Source organism: Piliocolobus tephrosceles, chromosome 12 (assembly GCF_002776525.5).
Source record: "Piliocolobus tephrosceles isolate RC106 chromosome 12, ASM277652v3, whole genome shotgun sequence".
NCBI classification, from domain to species: domain Eukaryota; kingdom Metazoa; phylum Chordata; class Mammalia; order Primates; family Cercopithecidae; genus Piliocolobus; species Piliocolobus tephrosceles.
This window is the reverse complement of record NC_045445.1, coordinates 69450849-69471566: the sequence shown is the minus strand read 5'-3', so window position 1 is coordinate 69471566 and position 20718 is coordinate 69450849. Positions and strand designations below refer to the sequence as shown.

General features: G+C 35.3%; 1 protein-coding gene across 3 annotated transcripts in view; it reads right to left on the bottom strand.

Annotated features, from left to right (window-relative positions):
- Positions 1-11608: 11608 nt before the first annotated feature.
- Positions 11609-20718, bottom strand: part of HDX (highly divergent homeobox) — a 206675-nt gene continuing 197565 nt past the window's right edge. For 2 of the 3 annotated variants that reach the window (XM_023202826.2, XM_023202827.2), the window contains 2 exons: positions 19927-20049; positions 11613-15758 (listed from right to left, as the gene is read on the bottom strand). In XM_023202826.2, the coding sequence (XP_023058594.1) occupies positions 15633-15758; positions 19927-20049 (249 nt within the window). In that variant the 3' untranslated portion in view covers positions 11613-15632. Of the gene's footprint in view, positions 15759-19926; positions 20050-20718 lie in introns of all 3 variants that reach the window. The other variant, XM_023202828.2, reaches the window with a different exon arrangement.

Sequence of the window (20718 nt, the reverse complement as noted above, 5' to 3'; positions counted from 1 at the left end):
GCCATTCTGATTGGCATGAGATGATATCTCACTGGGGTTTTGATTTGCACGTCTCTAAAGATCAGTGATGTTCAGCTTTTTTTTCATGTTTTTTGGCCACATGTTTGTCTTCTTTTGAGAAGTTTCTGTTCATGTCTTTTGACAACTTTTTAATGTGGTTGATAGAAATAATTAATACTGTGAAAATGGCCATACTGCCCAAAGTAGTTTATAGATTCAAAGCCAAACCCATTAAACTACCATTGACAGTCTTCACAGAATTAGAAGGAATTATTTAAAAATTCATATGGAACCAAAAAAAAAAAAAAAAAGAGCCCGAATAGCCAAGTCAATTCTAGGCAAAAAGAACAAAGCTGGAAGCATCGTGCTACCTGACTTCAAACTACTACAAGGCTATAGTAACCAAAACAGCATGGTACTGATACAAGAACAGACACATAGACCAACAGAACAGAATAGAGAACTCAAATAAGACCACACATCTATAGCCATCTGATCATCGACAAACCTGACAAAAGCAAGAAATGGAGGATTCCCTGTTTAACAAATAGTGCTGGGAGAACTGTCTAGCCATGTGCATAAAATTGAAACTGGAAACCTTCCTTACACCATATACAAAAAAGAACTCAAGATGGATTAAAGACTTTAATGTAGGCCAGGCATGGTGGCTCACACCTGTAATCCCAGCACTTTGGGAGGTCGAGGCGGGTGGATCACCTGAGGTCAGGAGTTCAAGACCAGGCTGGCCAATATGGTAAAATCCCATCTCTACTAATAATACAAACATTAGCTGGGCATGGTGGTGCATGCCTGTAATTCCAACCACTCCAGAGGCTGAGGCAAGAGAGTCACTTGAACCTGAGAAGCAGAGGTTGCAATGAGCCGAGATCACGCCATTGCACTCCAGCCTGGGTAACAAGAGAAAAACTCCGCCTCAAGAAAAAAAAAAAAAAAAAACTTTAATGTAAAACACAAAACTATAAAATCTGCAAAAGAAAATATAGGCAATGCCATTCAGAATATAGGCATAAGCAAAGATTTCATCACAAAAACACCAAAATCAATTGCAACAAAAGCAAAAATTGACAAATGGGATCTAATAAACTAGAAAACTGAAAAGCTTCTGCACAGCAAAAGAAACTATTATCAGAGTGGAGAAAAGACTAGCTGGATTTCCTAGGCCGACTAAGAATTCCTAAGCCTGATTTTTTAATGATTGCCATTCTAACTGGTGTGAGATGGTATCTCATTGTGGTTTTGATTTGCATTTCTCTGATGGCCAGTGATGATGAGCATTTTTTCATGTGTCTGTTGGCTGTATGAATGTCTTCTTTTGAGAAATGTCTGTTCATATCCTTTCCCCACTTTTTGATGGGGTTGTTTGTTTTTTTCTTGTATATTTGTTTGAGTTCTTTGTAGATTCTGGAAATTAGCCCTTTGTCAGATGAGTAGATTGCAAAAATTTTCTCCCATTCTGTAGGTTGCCTGTTCACTCTGATGGTAGTTTCTTTTGCTGTGCAGAAGCTCTTTAGTTTAATCATATCCCATTTGTCAAAACAACAAGTGTTGGAGAGGATGTGGAGAAATAGGAACACTTTTACACTGTTGGTGGGATTGTAAACTAGTTCAACCATTATGGAAAACAGTATGGCAATTCCTCAAGGATCTAGAACTAGATGTACCATATGACCCAGCCATCCCACTACTGGGTATATACCCAAAGGATTATAAATTATTCTACTACAAAGACACATGCACACGTATGTTTATTGCAGCACTATTCACAATAGCAAAGACTTGGAATCAACCCAAATGTCCATCAGTGACAGACTGGATTAAGAAAATGGGGCACATATACACCATGGAATACTATGCAGCCATAAAAAAGGATGAGTTTGCGTCCTTTGTAGGGACATGGATGCAGCTGGAAACCATCATTCTTAGCAAACTTTCACAAGAAGAGAAAACCAAACACCGCATGTTCTCACTCATAGGTGGGAACTGAACAATGAGTTCACTTGGACTCGGGAAGGGGAACATCACGCAATGGGGCCTATCATGGGGAGGGGGGAGGGGGGAGGGATTGCATTGAGGAGTTATACCTGATATAAATGATGAATTGATGGGTGCTGATGAGTTGATGAGTGCAGCACACCAACATGGCACAAGTATACATATGTAACAAACCTGCACGTTATGCACACGTACCCTAGAACTTAAAGTATAAAAAAAAAAAAAAAAATTTGATCCTAACTCCTTCATTTTACTACTATACACAACTTTAATCTTCTAGATTTTAGAATTTAGAATTTCCTCTCTCCTGCCCATCAGCCACTTAGTGGACTCAATTGTGATAATTCCCTCAAGACTTCTAGAAGTCCTATATTTATCCCTCTCAAGTTTTAGAATGGACGAGGTGGCTCATTCCTGTAGTTCCAGTACTTTGAGAGGCCGAGGTAGGTGGATCACTTGAGGTAAGGAGTTCGAGACCAGCCTGGCCAACATAGTGAAACCCTGGTTCTACTAAAAATACAAAATAATAATAATAATAACAATAATAAATTAGCCGGGCATAGTGCAGTCGCCTGTAGTCCCAAGGGTGTGGTGGCGGGCACCTGTAGTCCCTGTTACTCCAGAGCCTGAGGCACAAGAATTGCTTGAACAAGGACAGCAGAGGTTACAGTGAGCTGAGAAATTGTGCCACTGCACACTAGCCTGGGCAACAGAGTGAGACTCTGTCAAAAAAAGAAAAAAAAAGGCAGTCTAGGCCACAAAGACTGCAGTGCTTAGGCGAATCCTAGTGTTGAACTAGGTCCAGAGAGAGTGGGTAGTGGGCACGTGACATACTGAGACACCAGTTGGGGCAGCCCAAGGAGTGCTGGCATCAACCCTTCTCTTCCCCAGGCTGCACAGTTCCTGGCTCCAAAAGAGACTCCTTCCTTTCACTTGAGAAGAAGAGAGGAAAGAGTTGGGAGAACTTTGTCTTGTATCTTGGATGCGAGCTCAGCCACAGCAGTACAAGGCACCAGTCAGAGTTGTGAGGCCCCTGTTTCTGGCCCTAACCACCAGACCACATTTCTAGACACACCCTGGGTCAGAATTGAACCTGTTGTCTTGCAGGAAAGAACCCAGTCCTGGCGGCATTTATCTCCTGCTAACTGAAGAGCCCTTCAGCCCTGAATACCCTCTAGCAATACCCATACACTATATCGAGTGCCTTGGCGAGCCTCTGAGACTTGCTGGCTTCAGGTGAGACTCAGCACATAACCAGATGTGGTGGTTATGGGGCAAAATTCTATCTGCTTAAGAAAAGCAGAGGGAAAAGTAAAGGTGACTGTCTTGCACCTTAGTTACCAGCACAACCACAGATGGTAGAGAACCAAGCAGGCTTTTGTCATCCCTGATTATAGGACTTGACTCTTGGACAGCATTTCTGGACTTGCCCTGGGCTAAAGGAGTGTCCAGTTCCCAGGATGGTGAGTCCTGGACCAGGAAGCATTTGCAGCAAGATGACTTAAGAGACCTTGGGCCTTAAGGAAACATGGGAGGTAGTCTGGCAGTACTCCTCATGGCCTGGGGTGGTGGTAGCTACAGGGTGAGACTCCTCTGCCTTTGGAAAGAGGAGAGAAGAGTGGGTAAGGATTGTGTCTTGGGGTTTCTGTGCCAGTTCAGCCACAATACAATGGAACACCAGGTACACTTCTAAGGCTTTTGACTCTAGTCCCTGACCCTCAGATGGCACTTATGAACCCACCCAGGGCCTGGGGGACCTCATCAACCTGAAGGGAAGGAAACACACCTTGCTGGCTTTGCCACCTGCTGATTATAGAGCCTAGGGCCTTGAGTGACCATAGGCCGTAGCCACGGAGTGATTACAGCAGGTATTGGGTGAGACCCAATGCTGTGCTGGCTTCAGGTCTGAACCAGTGCAGTCATAGTAGTGGTGATGTTTGTGTCACTCCACCACCAGCTCCAGGTGGCTCAGAACAGAAAGAGAGATTCTGTATGCTGGGAGAAAGTAGAGGAAGGGAAAAAGAGTCTGCCTGATAATCCAGAGAATTCTCCTGGATTGGTCCAAGGCCATCAAAGCGATACTTCTACAAGTCTGCAATAACTAGAGCATTACTGAGCTTGGGTTGCTTCCTGAAGCAGATACAACTTAGATCACAACACCTAATTCCTTTCAAATATCTGAAAGGCCTCCTCAAGAAGGACAGCTACACATAAGCTCAGACAGTGAAGACTACAATAAATACCTAACTCCTCGATGTTCAGACACTGAAGAACATCTACTTGCATCAACACCATCCAGGAATACATGACCTCACTAAATGAACTAAATAAGGCACGAGGAACCAGTTCTGGAAAAATAGAGATACGTGACCTTCCAGACAGAGAATGCAAAATAGCTGTGTTGAAGAAACTATAAAAAAATTCAAGATAACACAGAGAAGGAATGCAAAATTGTATCAGATAAATTTAACAAATAGATTGAAATAATTGAAAAGAATCAAGCAGAAATTCTGTAGCTGAAAAATGCAATTGGGATACTGAAGAATGCATTTGAGTCCTTCGATAGTGGAATTGATCAAGAATAGGACAGAATTAGTGAGCTTGAAGACAGGCTATTTGAAAATGCACAGGCATAGGACACAAAAGAAAAAAGAAAACCAATGAAGCATGCCTACAGAATCTAGAAAATAGCCTCAAAAGAGCAAATGTGTTAAATAAGGGTTATTGGCCTTAAAGAGGAGGTAGATAATAAGATAGGGTTAGAAAATTTATTCAAAAGGATAATAACAGAGAACTTCCCAAACCTAGAGAACGATATCAATATCCAAGTACAGGAAGGTTATATGACACCAAACAGATTTAACCCAAAGCATACTACCTCAAGGCATTTAATAATCAAACTCCCGAAGGTCAAGGATAAAGAAAGGATCCTAAAAGCAGCAAGAGAAAATGAGTAAATAACATACAATGGAGATCCAATATACCTGTCAGCAGACTTTTCAATGGAAACCTTACAGGCCAGGAGAGAATGGCATGACATACTTAACAAGCTGAAGGAAAGTAACTTAACCCAGAATAGTACATCCAGTGAAAATATACTTCAGACATGAAGGAAAAATAGACTTTCTGAGACAAACAAATGCTGAATGATTTCATAAACGCCAGACGTGTCCTACAAGAAATACTAAAGGTGGTACTTCAACCAGAAAGAAAAGAACATTAATGAGCAATAATCATCTGAAGGTACAGAACTCAATGGTAATAGTAAATACGCAGAAAAACACAGAATATTATAACACCGTAGATGTAGTGTGTAAACTCTTATTCTGAGCAGAAAGACTAAACGATGAACCAATCAAAAATAACTACAACTTTTCAAGACTTAGACAGTACAATTAGATATATTAATAAATTGAAGCAACAAAAAGTTAAAAAGTTGTAAGAAGAAGTTAAGGCACACAGTTTTTAATAGTTAATTTTTTGCTTGTTTGTTTGTTCATGCAAATAGTGTTTAGCAGTTATTAGGTTAAAATAATGGGTTATAAGATAGTATTGGCAAGCTTCATGGTAACTTCAAACCCAGAACCATACAATGGATATGCAAAAAATAAAAAGCAAAAAACTAAACCATATCTCCAGAGAAAATCACCCTCACAAGAGGAAGACAGGAAGGTAAGAAAGAAGGAAGAGAAGACCATAAAACAACCATAAAACAAATAACAAAATGGCAGGAGTAAGTCCTCACTTATCAATAATAATATTGAATGCAAATAAATGAAACTCTGCAATTAAAAGACACAGACTCCCTCAATGGATGAAAAATAAGACTCATTGATCTTTTCCCTACAAGAAAAATACTTCACCTATAGAGACACACATAGACTGAAAATAAAGAGTTGGAAAAAGATCTTCCATGCCAATGGAAACCAAAAAAGAGTAAGAGTCGCTATGCTTATATCAGGCAAAACTATATGAGCTTTCCAAACAAAAACTATAAAAACAGATAAAGAAGGTCACTATATAATAATAAAGGGGTCGATTTAGAAATACGACATAACAATTTTAAATACATATGCACCTAACACTGCAGCACCCAGATATGTAAAATTAATATTCTTAGAACTAAAGAGAAAGATGGACCCCAATACAAAAATAGATGGAGATTTTAACACCCCACTTTCATCACTAGACAGATCTTCCAGGCAGAAAATCAACAAAGAAACATCAGACTTAATCCGCACTATAGACAAAATGAATCTAATAGACATTTATATAACGTTTCACTCAAGAGCTGAATAATACACATTCTTTTCCTCAGCACATGGATTGTTTAAAAAATAGACCATATGTTTTGGATTAAGATAATGTAGCACATATACACCATGGAATACTATGCAGCCATAAAAAAGGATGAGTTCATGTCCTTTGTAGGGACATGGATGCAACTGGAAACCACCATTTTCAGCAAACTATCGCAAGAACAGAAAACCAAACTCTGCATGTTCTCACTCATAGGTGGGAACTGAACAATGAGAACACTTGGACACAGGAAGGGGAATATCACACACTGGGGCCTGTTGTGGGGTGGGGGAGGGGGGAGGGATAGCATTAGGAGATATGCCTAATGTAAATGATGAGTTGGTGGGTGCAGCACACCAACACGGCACATGTGTACATTTGTAACAAACCTGCACATTGTGCACATGTACCCTAGAACTTAAAGTATAATAAAAAATAAATAAACAATAAAAAATAGACCATACGTTAGGTCACAAAACAAGTCTTAAAAGATTTAAAAAATTGAAATAATATCAGCCATCTTATCTGACCACAAAGAAATAAAACTAGAAATGAATAAAAAGAGGAATTTTGGAAGCTATACAAATACATGGAAAATAAACGAATATGCCCCTGAATGACCAGTGGGTCAACAAAGAAATTAAGAAGGAACTTTACAAACTTTTTGAAACAAATGGTAATGAAAACACAACATACCAAAACCTATGTTATGCAGAAAAGCAGTACTATGAAGGAAGTTTATAGCTATAAGTGCCTACATTAAAAAAAAAAAAAGAAAGAAAGAAAGAAAAAGAAAAAGAAAAACTTCAAATGAACAATTTGCATCTTGAAAAACTAGAGAAGCAAGAGCAAACCAAACCCAAAATAAGAAGAATAAATAATGAAGAACAGAGCAGAAATAAATAAAACTGAAGTAATAAAAACACAATATGAAAGATCAATGAAGCAAAAATTTTTATTTGAAAAATGAAACAAAATTGACAAAACCTTAGCCAGACAACTAAGAAAGAAAGAGAGAAGATATTAATAAATCAGAAATGGAAAAGCAGACTTTACAATTGATACTGAAGAAATTCAAAGGATCATTAATGGCTACTATGAGCAACTATATGCCAATAAATTAGAAAACCTAGAAGAAATACCTACAACCTACTATGATTGAGCCAGGAAAATCCAAAATGTGAACAGACGAATAAGTAACAAAATCAAAGCCATAATAAATGTCTCCCACTGAAGAAAAGCTCAGGACCTGATGATTTCATTGCTGAATTCTACCAAACATTTAAAGAAGAATCAATACCAGTCCTGCCCAAACTATTACAAAAAATAGAGGAGGAAGGAATACTTCCAAAGTCATTCTACAAGTCAAATATTACCCTGATACCAAAAGCAGACAAAGGCACATGAAAGAAAGAAAGAAAGAAAGAAAGAAAGAAAGAAAGAAAGAAAGAAAGAAAGAAAGGGAGAAAGAGAGAAAAAAGAAAACTGCAGGCCAATATTTCTGATGAATATTGATACAAAAATCCACAATAAAATACAAGCCAAGATAGTTTAATGATACGTTAGAAAGATTATTTATCATGACAAAGTTAGATCCCTGGGATGCAACGATGGTTCAATATACACAAATCAACATCATATCAACATAATGAAGGATAAAAACCATATGAGCATTTTAATTGATGCTGAAAAATCATTTGAGAAAATTAAACATATTTTCTTAATAAAAACCCTGAAAAAATTGGGTATAGAAAGAACATACCTCAACATAATAAAAGCCATATATAACAGACCCACAGTTAATATCATATTGAATGAGAAAAAGCTGGAAGCCTTTTCTCTAAGATCTGGAACAAGACAAGGATGCCCACTCTAACTACTGTTCTTCAAAATAGTACTGGAAGCCTAAGATAGAACAGTCAGACAAGAGAAAGATATAAAGCATATGCAAATTGGAAGCAAAGAAGTTAAATTATAATTGTCTGATGATATAATCTTACATTTGGAAAAATCTAAAGACTCCACCAAAAAAAAAAAAAAAACAATTAAAACTGATGAACAAATTCAGGAAAATTTCAGGATCAAAAATCAACATACAAAAATTAGTGCCATTTCTAAATGCCAACAGTGTAGTGTTAAAAAAAAAAAAAAGAAACTTAAAAAAATGCTCCATTTACAATAACCACACAATAAATACCTAGGAATTAAGCAAAGAAGTGAAAGACCACTATAATGAAAACTATAAAACACTGATAAAAGAAATTTAAGAGAACCCCCCAAAATGGAATATTATTACATGTTCCTGTATTGGAAAAATCAAGATTGTTAAAATGTCCATACTCCCCAAAGCAATCTACAGATTGAATGCAATTCGTATCAAAATACCAATGGCATTCTTCACAGAAATATGAAAAACAATTCTAAAATTTATATACAACCACAAAAGACCTAGGCTAGCCAAAGCTATCCTAAGCAGAAAGAGCAAAACTGGAAAAATCACATTATCTGACTTCAAATTATACTACAGAGCAATAGTTAACAAAAAATTATGGTTCTGGCATAAAAACAGACCCATAGACCAGTGTAACAGAATAGAACAGAACCCAGAAGCAAATCCTCGTACCTGCAGTGAACTCATTTTTGACAAAGGTGCCAAGAGCATAAGCTGGGGAGAGGACAATCTCTTCAATAAATTGTGCTAGCTAGGAAATCTGGATATCCATATGCAGAAGAATGAAACTAGACCCCATCTCTTGCCATATACAAAAATTAAAGAAAAGTGGACTAAAGACTTAAATCTAAGACATGCAACTACTATAAAAAAACAATGGGGAAAACCTTTAGGAAATTGTTCTGGGCAAAGATTTCTTGAATGAGACCCCAAATGCAGAGGCAACCAAAGCAAAGCTGGACAAATGGGATCACATCAAGTTAAAAAGCTTCTGCACAGCAAAGGATAAAATCAACAAAAAGAGAACACTCTCAGAATGGGAGGAGATATTTGCAAAGTATCCATCTGACAAGAGATTAATCACCAGAAAATATAAGGAGCTCAAACAACTCTATAGAAAAAGTCTAATAGTCTGATTAAAAATGGGCAAAAGATTTTAATAGACATTTCTCAAAACAAGACATACAAGTGAAAAACAGGCATATGAAAAGATGCTCAATATCATTGATCATCAGAGAAATGCAAATCAAAGCTGAAATGAGATATCATCTCACCCTAGTTAAAATGGCGTGTATCCAAAAGGCAGGTAATAACAAATGCTGGTGAGACTGCAGATAAAAAGGAACCCTTGTACACTGTTGATGGAAATGTAAATTAGAACAACCTCTATGGAGAACAGTTTGAAGGTTCCTCAAAAATGTTAAAAATGAGTTACTTGTACGATCCAGCATTCCCACTGCTAGGTGTATACCCAAAAGAAAGGAAATAAGTACATCAAAGAAATATCTGCACTCCTATCTTTGTTACAACATTGTTTACAATAGCTAAGATTTGGAAGCAACCTTAGTGCCCATCAACAGATGAATGAAGAAAGAAAATGTGATACATATATATAATGGAGTGCTATTCAGCCATCAAAAAGAGTGAGATACAGTCATTCGCAACAACATGGATGGAACTAGAGATTATAATGTTAAGTGAAATAAGCCAGGCACAAAAAGACAAACATCACATGTTCTCACTTATTTGTGGAATCTAAAAATCAAAAAAATTGGACTCACGGACATAGAGAGTAGGATGGTTACCAGAAACTGGGAAGGGTAATGGTGGGCTGGGAGGTGGGGTGTAGTAAGTGGGAATGGTTAACCAGTACAGAAAATAAATAATTAGATATAACAAATAAGACCTACTATTTGATAGCACAATAGGGTGATATAGTTAATAATATCTTAATTGTATATTTTAAAATAACACAAAGAGTGTAATTGGATTGTTTGTAACTCAAAGGATAAATGCTTGAGGGGACAGATACCTCATTTTTCATGATGTGCTTATTTCACACTGCAAGCCTGTATCATAACATGTCGTGTACCCCTTAAATATACACACCTACTGTGTACCAACAATAATTCAAAAAATAAAAAAATGGGAAAAATAACCTCAGATGAATAAAATGCTTAAAAACAAGCAAACAAACAAACACACACACAAAAATGATTTCCCCCTCTGAGTCCAAATGTAATTGGGGGGAAATACCTTTGTGACATATTCACATGGGAAAATGCTCTCAATACATTTTTTAAGAGAAAAAGCAGAACACATCTTCATATTCAGCATAATTCCAGTTTTGTAAATATATATTTGAGAACATAATATGCAGAAGAAATGACTGGAATTAAATATTCTAAAATGTAATAATGATTCTTACTGGGTGATGGGATTACAAGTGGTTCTGTTTTTTAATATATTTTCCACATTTTCTAAAATTTCTGCAATGAACATTTATTACTTTGATAAAGAAATATAAATAAACATGTGAAACTTCTTTAGTTTCATTTGATGTGAAAAATATTCAATCTTATGAACTACTCATCCATTGACTTGTTTTTTAAATAGATTTGCAATGATATTCATTCACTTATCTAAAATAAAATGATTTCACCATCTTAAGTCAATAATTTTGCAGATCTGAGAAAGACATCAGTCATTTGAGATGCATATTTGTATGTAATTCACTCCTTGCAATGTTTTTGAAAATTTACCAACTGGGAAGAAAAACTGCTGTTTTGCTATTTAAAACATACCACTTGCACTTTCTCATTCCTTCCCCACTAGTTAGGTAACATGAAGAGTTTTAATTGGTAAAAGGCTTTGACAAGGCATAGACATATTTCACACAAATTAAAAGCATGCTCAACCAGTTTCTAAGATAACTAGGAAAAATTAGATGCAAAATCGCCACATTAAAACAAAACAAACAAACAAAAAAACTCTTGTAAAAATAACACTCTGTTACACTGTGGCAATTTACTTGCTGATGTTACCATTTAAATATAATATCCCGAACATATTTGTTGTCTATTACAAAATATTCACTTTATTCCACTAGTATTGGAGTTAAGTAAAGTCAGTTAAGGACAGTACACATGTCAGCTTGGAAATCAACTCAGTTTTCACATGAACACTCCATTTTCTCCCTTCTTTGACCCCCAACACCTTATTATTCTCTTCATTTTTCACTTTATCAGAACCATATTTCGGGGAGAAAATAATCCACTTTTAAAGGTGAAAGTGCTTACAACACAAAGGCTTATAAAAATAAATATTAAAATAAAGAAATAGATGTCTGTTAGTTGGAAATCATTTATTGCCTCTATAAAAGTTTAAATAAAAACTCTACAAAAATTCACATTACAGTCTGATGTGGTTTTAAGGTGACAGTATATTTCAGAGGTAGTACTAGTAAAATGGGATGCAGGATTGCTAAAATTAATTACTTAACAAGTTAATGCAAAATAAAATTTCAATGTGGAGCAATATACACTCAGTATATATTTTAATGAAACAATTTTAATTATATTTGCATGAAAATATCACTTTACTCTTTTTTCCCCCTAGCAAATCTGCTCTTAATCAAAGTTTGTTTTCAGCAATGGTGTGTAGACTGCAGGTTCACAAGTTAGTAGCCTCTTCGATTATAGCATTACAGAGCATAGCTTGGTGAAGAGCATGATACAGTGCTGTCTGCCAAGGAAAATACCAACTTCAAAGAGAAATCTACCCATTTACCTAACATTTAGATACAGTGGTATGGATAATTCCCTTAAAAAGCTAACCTATCACATGTTTGCATGTTTAAGATCTGAATGAAAATCTAATATATTAAAAAAGCAGACAAAATTTCTGGAATAACACAACTGTAATATGGAAGAAGGGCAGGAGTTAAAGTTTTCAGAATGTCTTTTAAAAATGATCACAAACTATTTGTCCGAGATGAGGAAACTATCCCTTGGAAATGGGCTGAATCCGATTCCCACCACCCCCACCAAAAAGGCAACAAAGTTAATTTTAGAGCCAAGAATTATTTTAAATTCACCACTTAGGTTTTCTTCTACAAACTTACAGACTGCTGAATATGAAAGTGCCTCACAATAGATGTTGCTGTCTTTGGAGAAATGGCTTCTTTGACATCTTTTGAGGTCTTGGTCGAATAAAGAGCACAGAGTATAATTGGGTCTCAGCCTTTTCTTCTCCAACAATAACAAATATTTCTATCACATGCTTGTAATGGCAATACAATAATCCTGCTGTTGATAACTGACCTTACAACAAAATATCCCCAGTTTCCATGAAGAGGCCAATTTTCTTTTAAGGTTTTCTTTGCATATGCTAATTTTCCTATTCTCCAGAGCAATTGCAGTTCGCATTTTCTTGTGAATAAGTTTAGCTTGGCTGAAAAGAAGAAAATACCTTCCTTTTTGTTCGTATGTACACATTTTGGAAGGTAAGTGCTCTTACATACACATTTCTGGCTTAAAAACTGCTTAGCTATTCTAAGCTTAAAGCAGACAAAGAAATGTAGTTGAAAGAAAAAAGAAGTGTTTTCTTTTCTTTTTTTTTTTTTTTTTTGTTTAGTTTAGTTTTGTTTTTTTTTTCCACATTGGCTTCTGTCTCCCTGAGAGAGCCTTCAGATAGTAAGGTCTGTTTTAATACTCTCAAAGCCCTAAAGAAAGAAACACTAGTTAGTTAATTTTTATCCCCAACCATGAAGATGTTCACAAGAGTAATTATAAGCTGATAATTTTTCCTGCTCTAACATATCTCAAAACCAACTCCTATCTACATATGTAAAAAATATACTTTCTTCATAACAACCTTTCAAAGCTTGACGTTGACATCTTTTTCAAAATCTACCATGCATAATTTCAATCTGGCAATTATGGTTCTTTTTCTCTAGATACAGGTATTTCCTTTGGTTCTTGCTACAGAACAGCCACATTTCATTTTAGAAGTGTTTTAATTCCAGTGATGGTGAAGGAAAACATTCTGGTGCTGAAACACAAATTTCAAGTCAAAAGGAGTTCTAAATGTATTGTTACGATTTATATAGTTTCTGTTTTGATGAAACTTTAAACAGAGAGAAAAAGATCATCTATGCTTTCTCTAAAATTGTAGACTAGAAATCCTTCTAAGAATCACACCTAACAGAACCTTAAATCTATTAAAAATTCCATTTAAATAAGGTTTATTAATATCATAGAAGATGTTAACAAGAAATAATTATTTGTGAAGTTTACAGTTTGCTGAGAAAACCAGTGTCCAGCACAGTGTCTTCTCTATAGCAGGAGCTCAACAAGTATTTTTCGATTTAGTGACTAATGGCTGATGTGTGACAAATACAATCTATAGTGTTAAAAGTTATAGGAGAGAGTATACCTATACTTAATTTGCAATGAGAACCAAATAAGAAGGGGCTTAAATTGAAGCAGAAGTAATTATATTTGAAAGATAAACTCAATAACTATGAAGCAGACCCTAGGAGAGACTTGAAGACCTGGAATTTGTTCATGCTACTTAAGAAGTGGTTTCTAAATTTGCTGCATATGGGGGCGACTCCTCGTCTCATGGAGGAATTGGTGTGACTGGTACATTTAATCATAATATCTGAGGTTCTGTTACTCTGTGCTGCTTTCTCTGAGTGGAATTTGGCTTGTCAGCAAGAAATACTAACCACTGTTTGCAAAACTCCATATGGCTCAAGGAAGCATATCTGAACACTGAAATATTCTTATTAACAAAGGAACCATATTAGTAGTATGGCAGCAATATAAACAAATAAGTGACAAAATGAGACTATCAGTGGGACCTTACCTATTTGTGTGTGTGGGAGGATGGGACACTTCAGGGTTAAAGACATTTATGACTGCCTTTCTGTGTTCATAAGTTGGTATTAGTAAATTTCAAGATCAAATTTGGCTCTAATTACAAATTTTAAAAATATCCGAATACCTACTATGTACCCACAAAAATTAAAAACAAATTAGAAACAGAAACTTGATGACTGAAACAGCCATCTACCTACTTCATTAATCTTTTAGGTACAGATAGTAATTTAACCATGCAACACAATTGCACACCGCCAAGTCACAAATATATGACACTGTGAGCTTAGGGAGAAACTGACATTTTTTCTTCTATGGGTATTGGTAATACCATCTGGTACTCCGGAAAGGAAGAACTGCAAAGAACAGTCTACAGTGTGTTGCCATCTGGTACCTACTAATAGAACAACTGGGTAGCTTGCCCATTTTAGGTGTGTACTCATAGAATAGTATTCAGGGAATTCAGAAGTCTGTGATTTACAACCAAAGTAGTATAACTCTTTTTGAATACTATCCTTGGCTGATGGCTCTGTACAGGCCTCATATGGAAATGAGGTAAATTCTGTGGGAAAGCTGAATGACTAAATTTTTAAAAAATCTCAGCAGCTTACCTTGACTTCCTGTTTCATAACATGTAAGAACTAAAAAAGAATTATAAAGATGGTGATAAATTTAAAATATTTGTGTAACACTTCATCTAACTCAGTTATACAAATTTACTACTAGAATGTCAATTGTATCAGTATTTGTCATTTGTAGTAATGAAGAATCCCCATCAAGACTAATTTTGACAACATTTTGTTTCTGTACACTTCGTAATTTATTTGACTTTATGTTGGTTAAATTACCTTTCCATTGTGCTTCCCCAACCCCACACAAATATTTGGGTTAGATAATAGAAGGACACCAGCAATTTACAATTACATACCTGTAATCATTTCAATTTTCAATCATTAGCTTAAGTCGAATTCTCATAGGGGTTAAAAAATAAATCAGAGAACTCATTAAATAATGAGTTAAATAATTTTTTAAAATTTTGTTTTAAATGTTCAGTCCACTTTCCCGAGAAAAAGTGTATGTGGATGATAGGAAAAGCAGAGAAGAAGAAAGAAGATGTAATGGCTACAAAAACAAGACTAATCAAGCTGTAGCAACTTGATAAGCAATGCTGAAATGTCTTTAGTTATTTTGTCTCTGGTTAGAAATTAGACATAACAAATTTCAGGGTTAAACTGCTGAAACTTAAATATAGATTTTTTCCAGAGTCCCATCAGTTAAAAAAATACTCTCTCAAACAATGCTTTTAAATTTCACCTACCTTTTTTGCACTGTAGCCATTATATCTTGTACATTCCTCACAGAATATGTCCGTTTCAACAATGTGTTTTCCCAACTAAAGAATACAAGGGCAACAGAATGCAGTTATCTTGAAATGCACAACTGTTACAAAGCCAAAAGGCTGTATCATACATTCCCTCCAACTGAAATCACAAACTTTCTGAGACATTTTTCTCTGATAAAGAAGATACACTGAATGAGGTATCATCAGGCTCCAGCGAGGCATGATTGAAATCCATTTCTTCTAACTCAGGAGGTAAATCTGACAGCAGTGCCTGAATTTAAAAAAAAATGATATTTTTCAATTAGTATGTGGATAGATTGTTTTTCAATTTTATGTTAATAGTTGTAGTCCTCTCATGGTGAATTATCTTTTTGGATTTAAAGAATAATTTATAATTTGGGATCTTAGACAATACCTTACCTAAAAGAAAAATTCTTCATACATTATTAAGAAAGTAACAAAATTCTAGATGTTGAAAGTGTGAATTGTGTAGAGTGGAACCTGTACAAAGGGGATATTAAGAGGGAAATGAGCAACTCTTCTGAACCAAGTGCTTTGAAGTGTTTGAGGTTAGTGATTTTCATACTGGTTTTGAGTGTGCATTGATCACTGTTTAAGGGATTTAAAATTGCCTTCTTTGTTAAAATATTCATGCCAGTTATGCTGTCCTTTGTAGGAGACTGCATTTAACAAAACACTATTTTGTTCTTCAGTGGGAGAAAGAACTTAGCAGTTCGGAAAAACGTTCAGCTATTTTACTTTAGATTAAATTTTAACAACTTGAAAAGACCAAGTAATTTTATTTTTTCTTTCTTAAGGCTATGTTCATACCTACAGATGGTCAGGCACCCACCAGAGCACAGCCGAATCAGTGGATCTATCTGTAGAAATGATGTATCTGGAGGGCTACTCATTTCTCTGTTTGAGTAATAAGGATAATCCAATAACGATAAACTAAGCTTTGTCGTGGTCTAATTGTTTTATCTGAAGTTGGAGAACATGCATCCATACTAAAGAAATAAATGATTGATCAAGTTTTATGCGGCTGACAATGCTGATGTTCACTTGACCACGAGGAATTTTGAACTTAATGACTGATTTGCTGCTTCCAATACTAAGAATAATGTAGCATATCTGGCAATTTTTAGACAGTATTACTTGTAATGCGGGCTTTGGGTGCAGTGGTAAATAAGGACCAAGGGAATAGGAACAGATAAAAGCTTGTCACTACCCAATTAAGGAACAGAAAGGGCATGTTGGAGAATATATGAAATCCACTGTTGAAATAAGACACTATGCACTCATTCTCTTTATTAAAAGAAGTGGCAGCTGCAAATCCTATACTCCTTGCCTTCCAGCACAGAGGCAAGATAAAAACATTCTCATTTTTATCAGGCTATGTAAGGGAAGACTAACCCCTATCTGGCAGACAAGCTGTTATTATTTATTTTATAAAATTGAATTTCTCATAAATTTATTGCTGGAACTGAGTATATACACAGTAAACTAACTTAAAGGTAATGCATGCTTTCTAAGTTGCTAGATTGCAGTAATACGACACAGAGTCATTTTCTCCTAGAAAAGTGTTTTATCACTAAACCAGTCCCAGCGCAATGGGGCCTTTTCTGACATTGGCTGATCATTCTATGTGAAATAATCACGGATTTAGCTCACTTTGCAATTTTGAAGATGCCATATTAAAGAGGAGAAAGTGTTCAAATTAACATTTATTAAACATGTGCTTAGAGTCAGAAAGTCAAGAAAATGAGATTTAATGATATTCTAATTTTTAGTGGGGAGATTACAAATCAGAGAAGCATTGTTATTTATTTCTTTGTTACTGCATTATAAGTAGTTGACTGAGTAAAATGAGTGCAGTAAAAAAATACAAAAATTTTAATATCTGAGGCAGCATGGGGCACTACTAATACATGTGGTCCACTTTAGAATTCTTCTTTCAGTATCTTACTAGATTTGCAACTGAAAAAATCTTTGGATTATAACAGTTGTTGGAACTGCCTTTTTCACAGATACTAAGGTGAATACAATTAACTTTCTTTATTACAAATGTTTCATAAATAACAGCTATCCTCAGGTTCTGACCTACTGTCATTTTTCCCAAGAGATTAAAGCATTTTCCATATGATCAGTTTCCATAACACTTATTCTAGACCCTATGGTATGAATATCAATTTCTGTAGTATTAATCATTCTTATCCCACTCGCAAAGTGGAGAAATTGAAGTTCAAGAAAGGCTATTGATCTGGCTAGGAACACACAGTGAATTATCAGCAGAAGCAAGACCATAACAAATGACTAAGTATAATGCTGAAAATATTACTTTGATTTTAAAGTGGCTAATTGATTTAAACAAAAACAACAACAAAATCTTTGGGTAATCTAGTGTTTCAGTCAAAGACTATCACATTTTGTAAACCCTGGACTACTTCAATGGTCCAAAATATTCTGTGGACCACACATCTCACTCAACTTACACAAATCAAGATTAATGGAAGAACACTGAAAATTTGTTTTAAAATTAAAAATCAGTGACACATGGTTGTCTTTTATAAGGTAGAATAAAATTAATTCCAGAAATAAACCCAAAAATATTTCATGTTGTAAAGATCAGTAGTTTAAGTGATTACCTAGATAACTTTTTTGGACTACTATTCGTGTCTTCTATATTTTGTGACCATCTTCTGAGATTCATTATACTAATTCTTAATTATACAAATTAGTAGTTTCTATTTGGTGCTGATTATACTGGCTATGAAGTTCACTACAATTTTTGAATCATGTTCTCTTTCAGCCAACTTTTGTCCATATACTAATTTATTAGTCTTTAATCAGAGGGAAAATAGAAAGGAAGAGAGAAATAAAAATGCACATTAGTTACACTTCTTATTTGTTATTGGTATTGGGAAAAGAACCAAACCAAGAATGAGGTTAGAATTAGGAAATAAAATGGAGTCTGTGTACTATTCCTAGACGTCAAGAGACACAGAAACTTGCTAGTTACTTGGCCATATAACTCTGAATTCACAACCATGCTATGACTTTCAAAACAAGGGCCACACTTCAAGTTATTCCTCTGCTTGTACCTAATTTTGTTTATTCACACTTATTTAAAATTTACAGTACTCTTGGGACCATGTTCAAAACTACCTCCCCTATTCATTTAAAATCTGCATTTTTAGGTTTCTAAAAAATAAACACATTTTCAGTATGTCACGGAATATACATAACTCACATAATAAACCAATATGCTTAAATTAAGCTGGCAAAGATAAATGAAAGCTACTGTCTTGGAATGTCTGTGTGTGTGTGTGATGGGGTGCACAGGGAGTAAAATTCATAAAACTTGATACTTGCTGGTTTGAGCCTCATGAGTAAATTCATTAGTTTCGATTTTGTGGTTCAGCACTTCAGTAAAATATATAAAGGCTATTTCATTGAAAAACAAAGGAGGCTTATAGGATGCTATGGCTTTAATCTTTTTCCTTAGGGATATCTGGGGTGGGCTATATACATGTTGTCTTTCTTTGATATAAGAGATGAATATTTGTACTCCTGACATTCCTTGATGAATAAAAACCTCTGAGACTGTTTCCTAAGTAAGATAAAGGTTACCTGTGTCTCACACCACTCCTATAGAACTGTGACAAGGAATCAGCATAATGACATATAGTTCAAATGAAAATTTGGTATAATTTAATATGAAATGGAACATTTATTATAATTCTATAGTTTTTAGCAGGCCTAAAAAATTATTATATAGATTTCACATGAATATTTGAGACACAAAATGTAATTTGGGAAGAACTGGTAAACAAAAACCCACATCAACATGCAAAAGACAGTAAATTTCATCTTTGGAGTCAAAAGTTCAAATGCTCAAATACTTAAATTGGGAAAAGTAAGTGATGCACTGTGGAAACAAAGAATTTCACAAAGTAATTTCATATTTTCTTAGTGATGAGCAACACATTACAGAACAGAAGATGTCCAAACATCTGTGAACTGTAGTGAAGGTTAACAAGAAATTAAGATCCAGAAGAGAGGCAAAGAAATGCTTTAACTCTTTCATTCACAAAAGTTCCCAAAATACGTGCCTCTCTAGTTAGGGTAGCCCAGTCTCTATCAACATTTTCAGAAATTTCTTTGAAATTAATTTTAAAATTATTTTTCCCACCTAAAGACTAACCTGAAATTAAAAGCATGTTAATCAATTATTTTGATTTTCCAATGAAGCAGCATTCAAAACCTGAGCAGCTATTCTCAAGAAAACTGTTTTGCAAAGGTCATGAAATAACAAATATTTCCTCCATGCCAAACAGAAATGAAGTATAAAAATGAAAATATATGAGGAACCCAAGTGTGACATACCACTTTTCGACTTGATACATTGCAGCTTAGTACTCTCTCCTGGGACCTACCTGCTGTTGTTCCTTATCGTCAGCTTTCATAGCTAATATCAAGCTTCTGACAAAAGTCTGAAGTTTAAAGTATTTTTGCTTTTGAATCTCTAGCTCATTTTCAATGAATTTGACTTCTTCATTCTGAAAGAGAAAATATCAAATGATACAATTATCTTATGTAAACCTAGGAGTGTACATGTTTGATACACAATAAAATTCTTAAAAACCATCAAATAAGAAGGACAATAAAGAAAACAAAATGTTAACATAAAGGAATACAAAGCATGGAAGAAAATGATCCTATTAGTCATAGGCTGCCTTTTAAGCAAATCACTATAGAAAACAATTTTTAAGATAAAAAACCAATCCAATCACTTCCAGTAAGAGAAAAACCAAAAAACAGCTCCCTTCTTGGAAAGACCCCTCCTCTATCAAGCCTGATTGGCATTTAGATTAAGATTAAGAAATAAAGGCTGGGCGCGTGGCTCACACCTGTAATCCCAGCACTTTGGGAGGCAGAGGCGGGCGGATCACCTGAGGTCAGGAGTTTGAGACCAGCCTGGCCAACATGGTGAAACCCAGTCTCTACTAAAAACACAAAAATTAGTCGTGCATGGCGGCATGTGCCTGTAGTCCAAGCTACTCAGGAGGCTAAGGCAGAAGAATCACTTGAACCCGGGAGGCGGACAGAGGCTGCAGTGAGTGGAGATCGCGCTGTTGCATTCCAGCCTGGGCAACAAGAGTGAGGCTCCGTCTTAAAAAAAAAAAAAAAAAAAAAAAAAAAAAAAAAAAATGAGAATAGACGGAGTC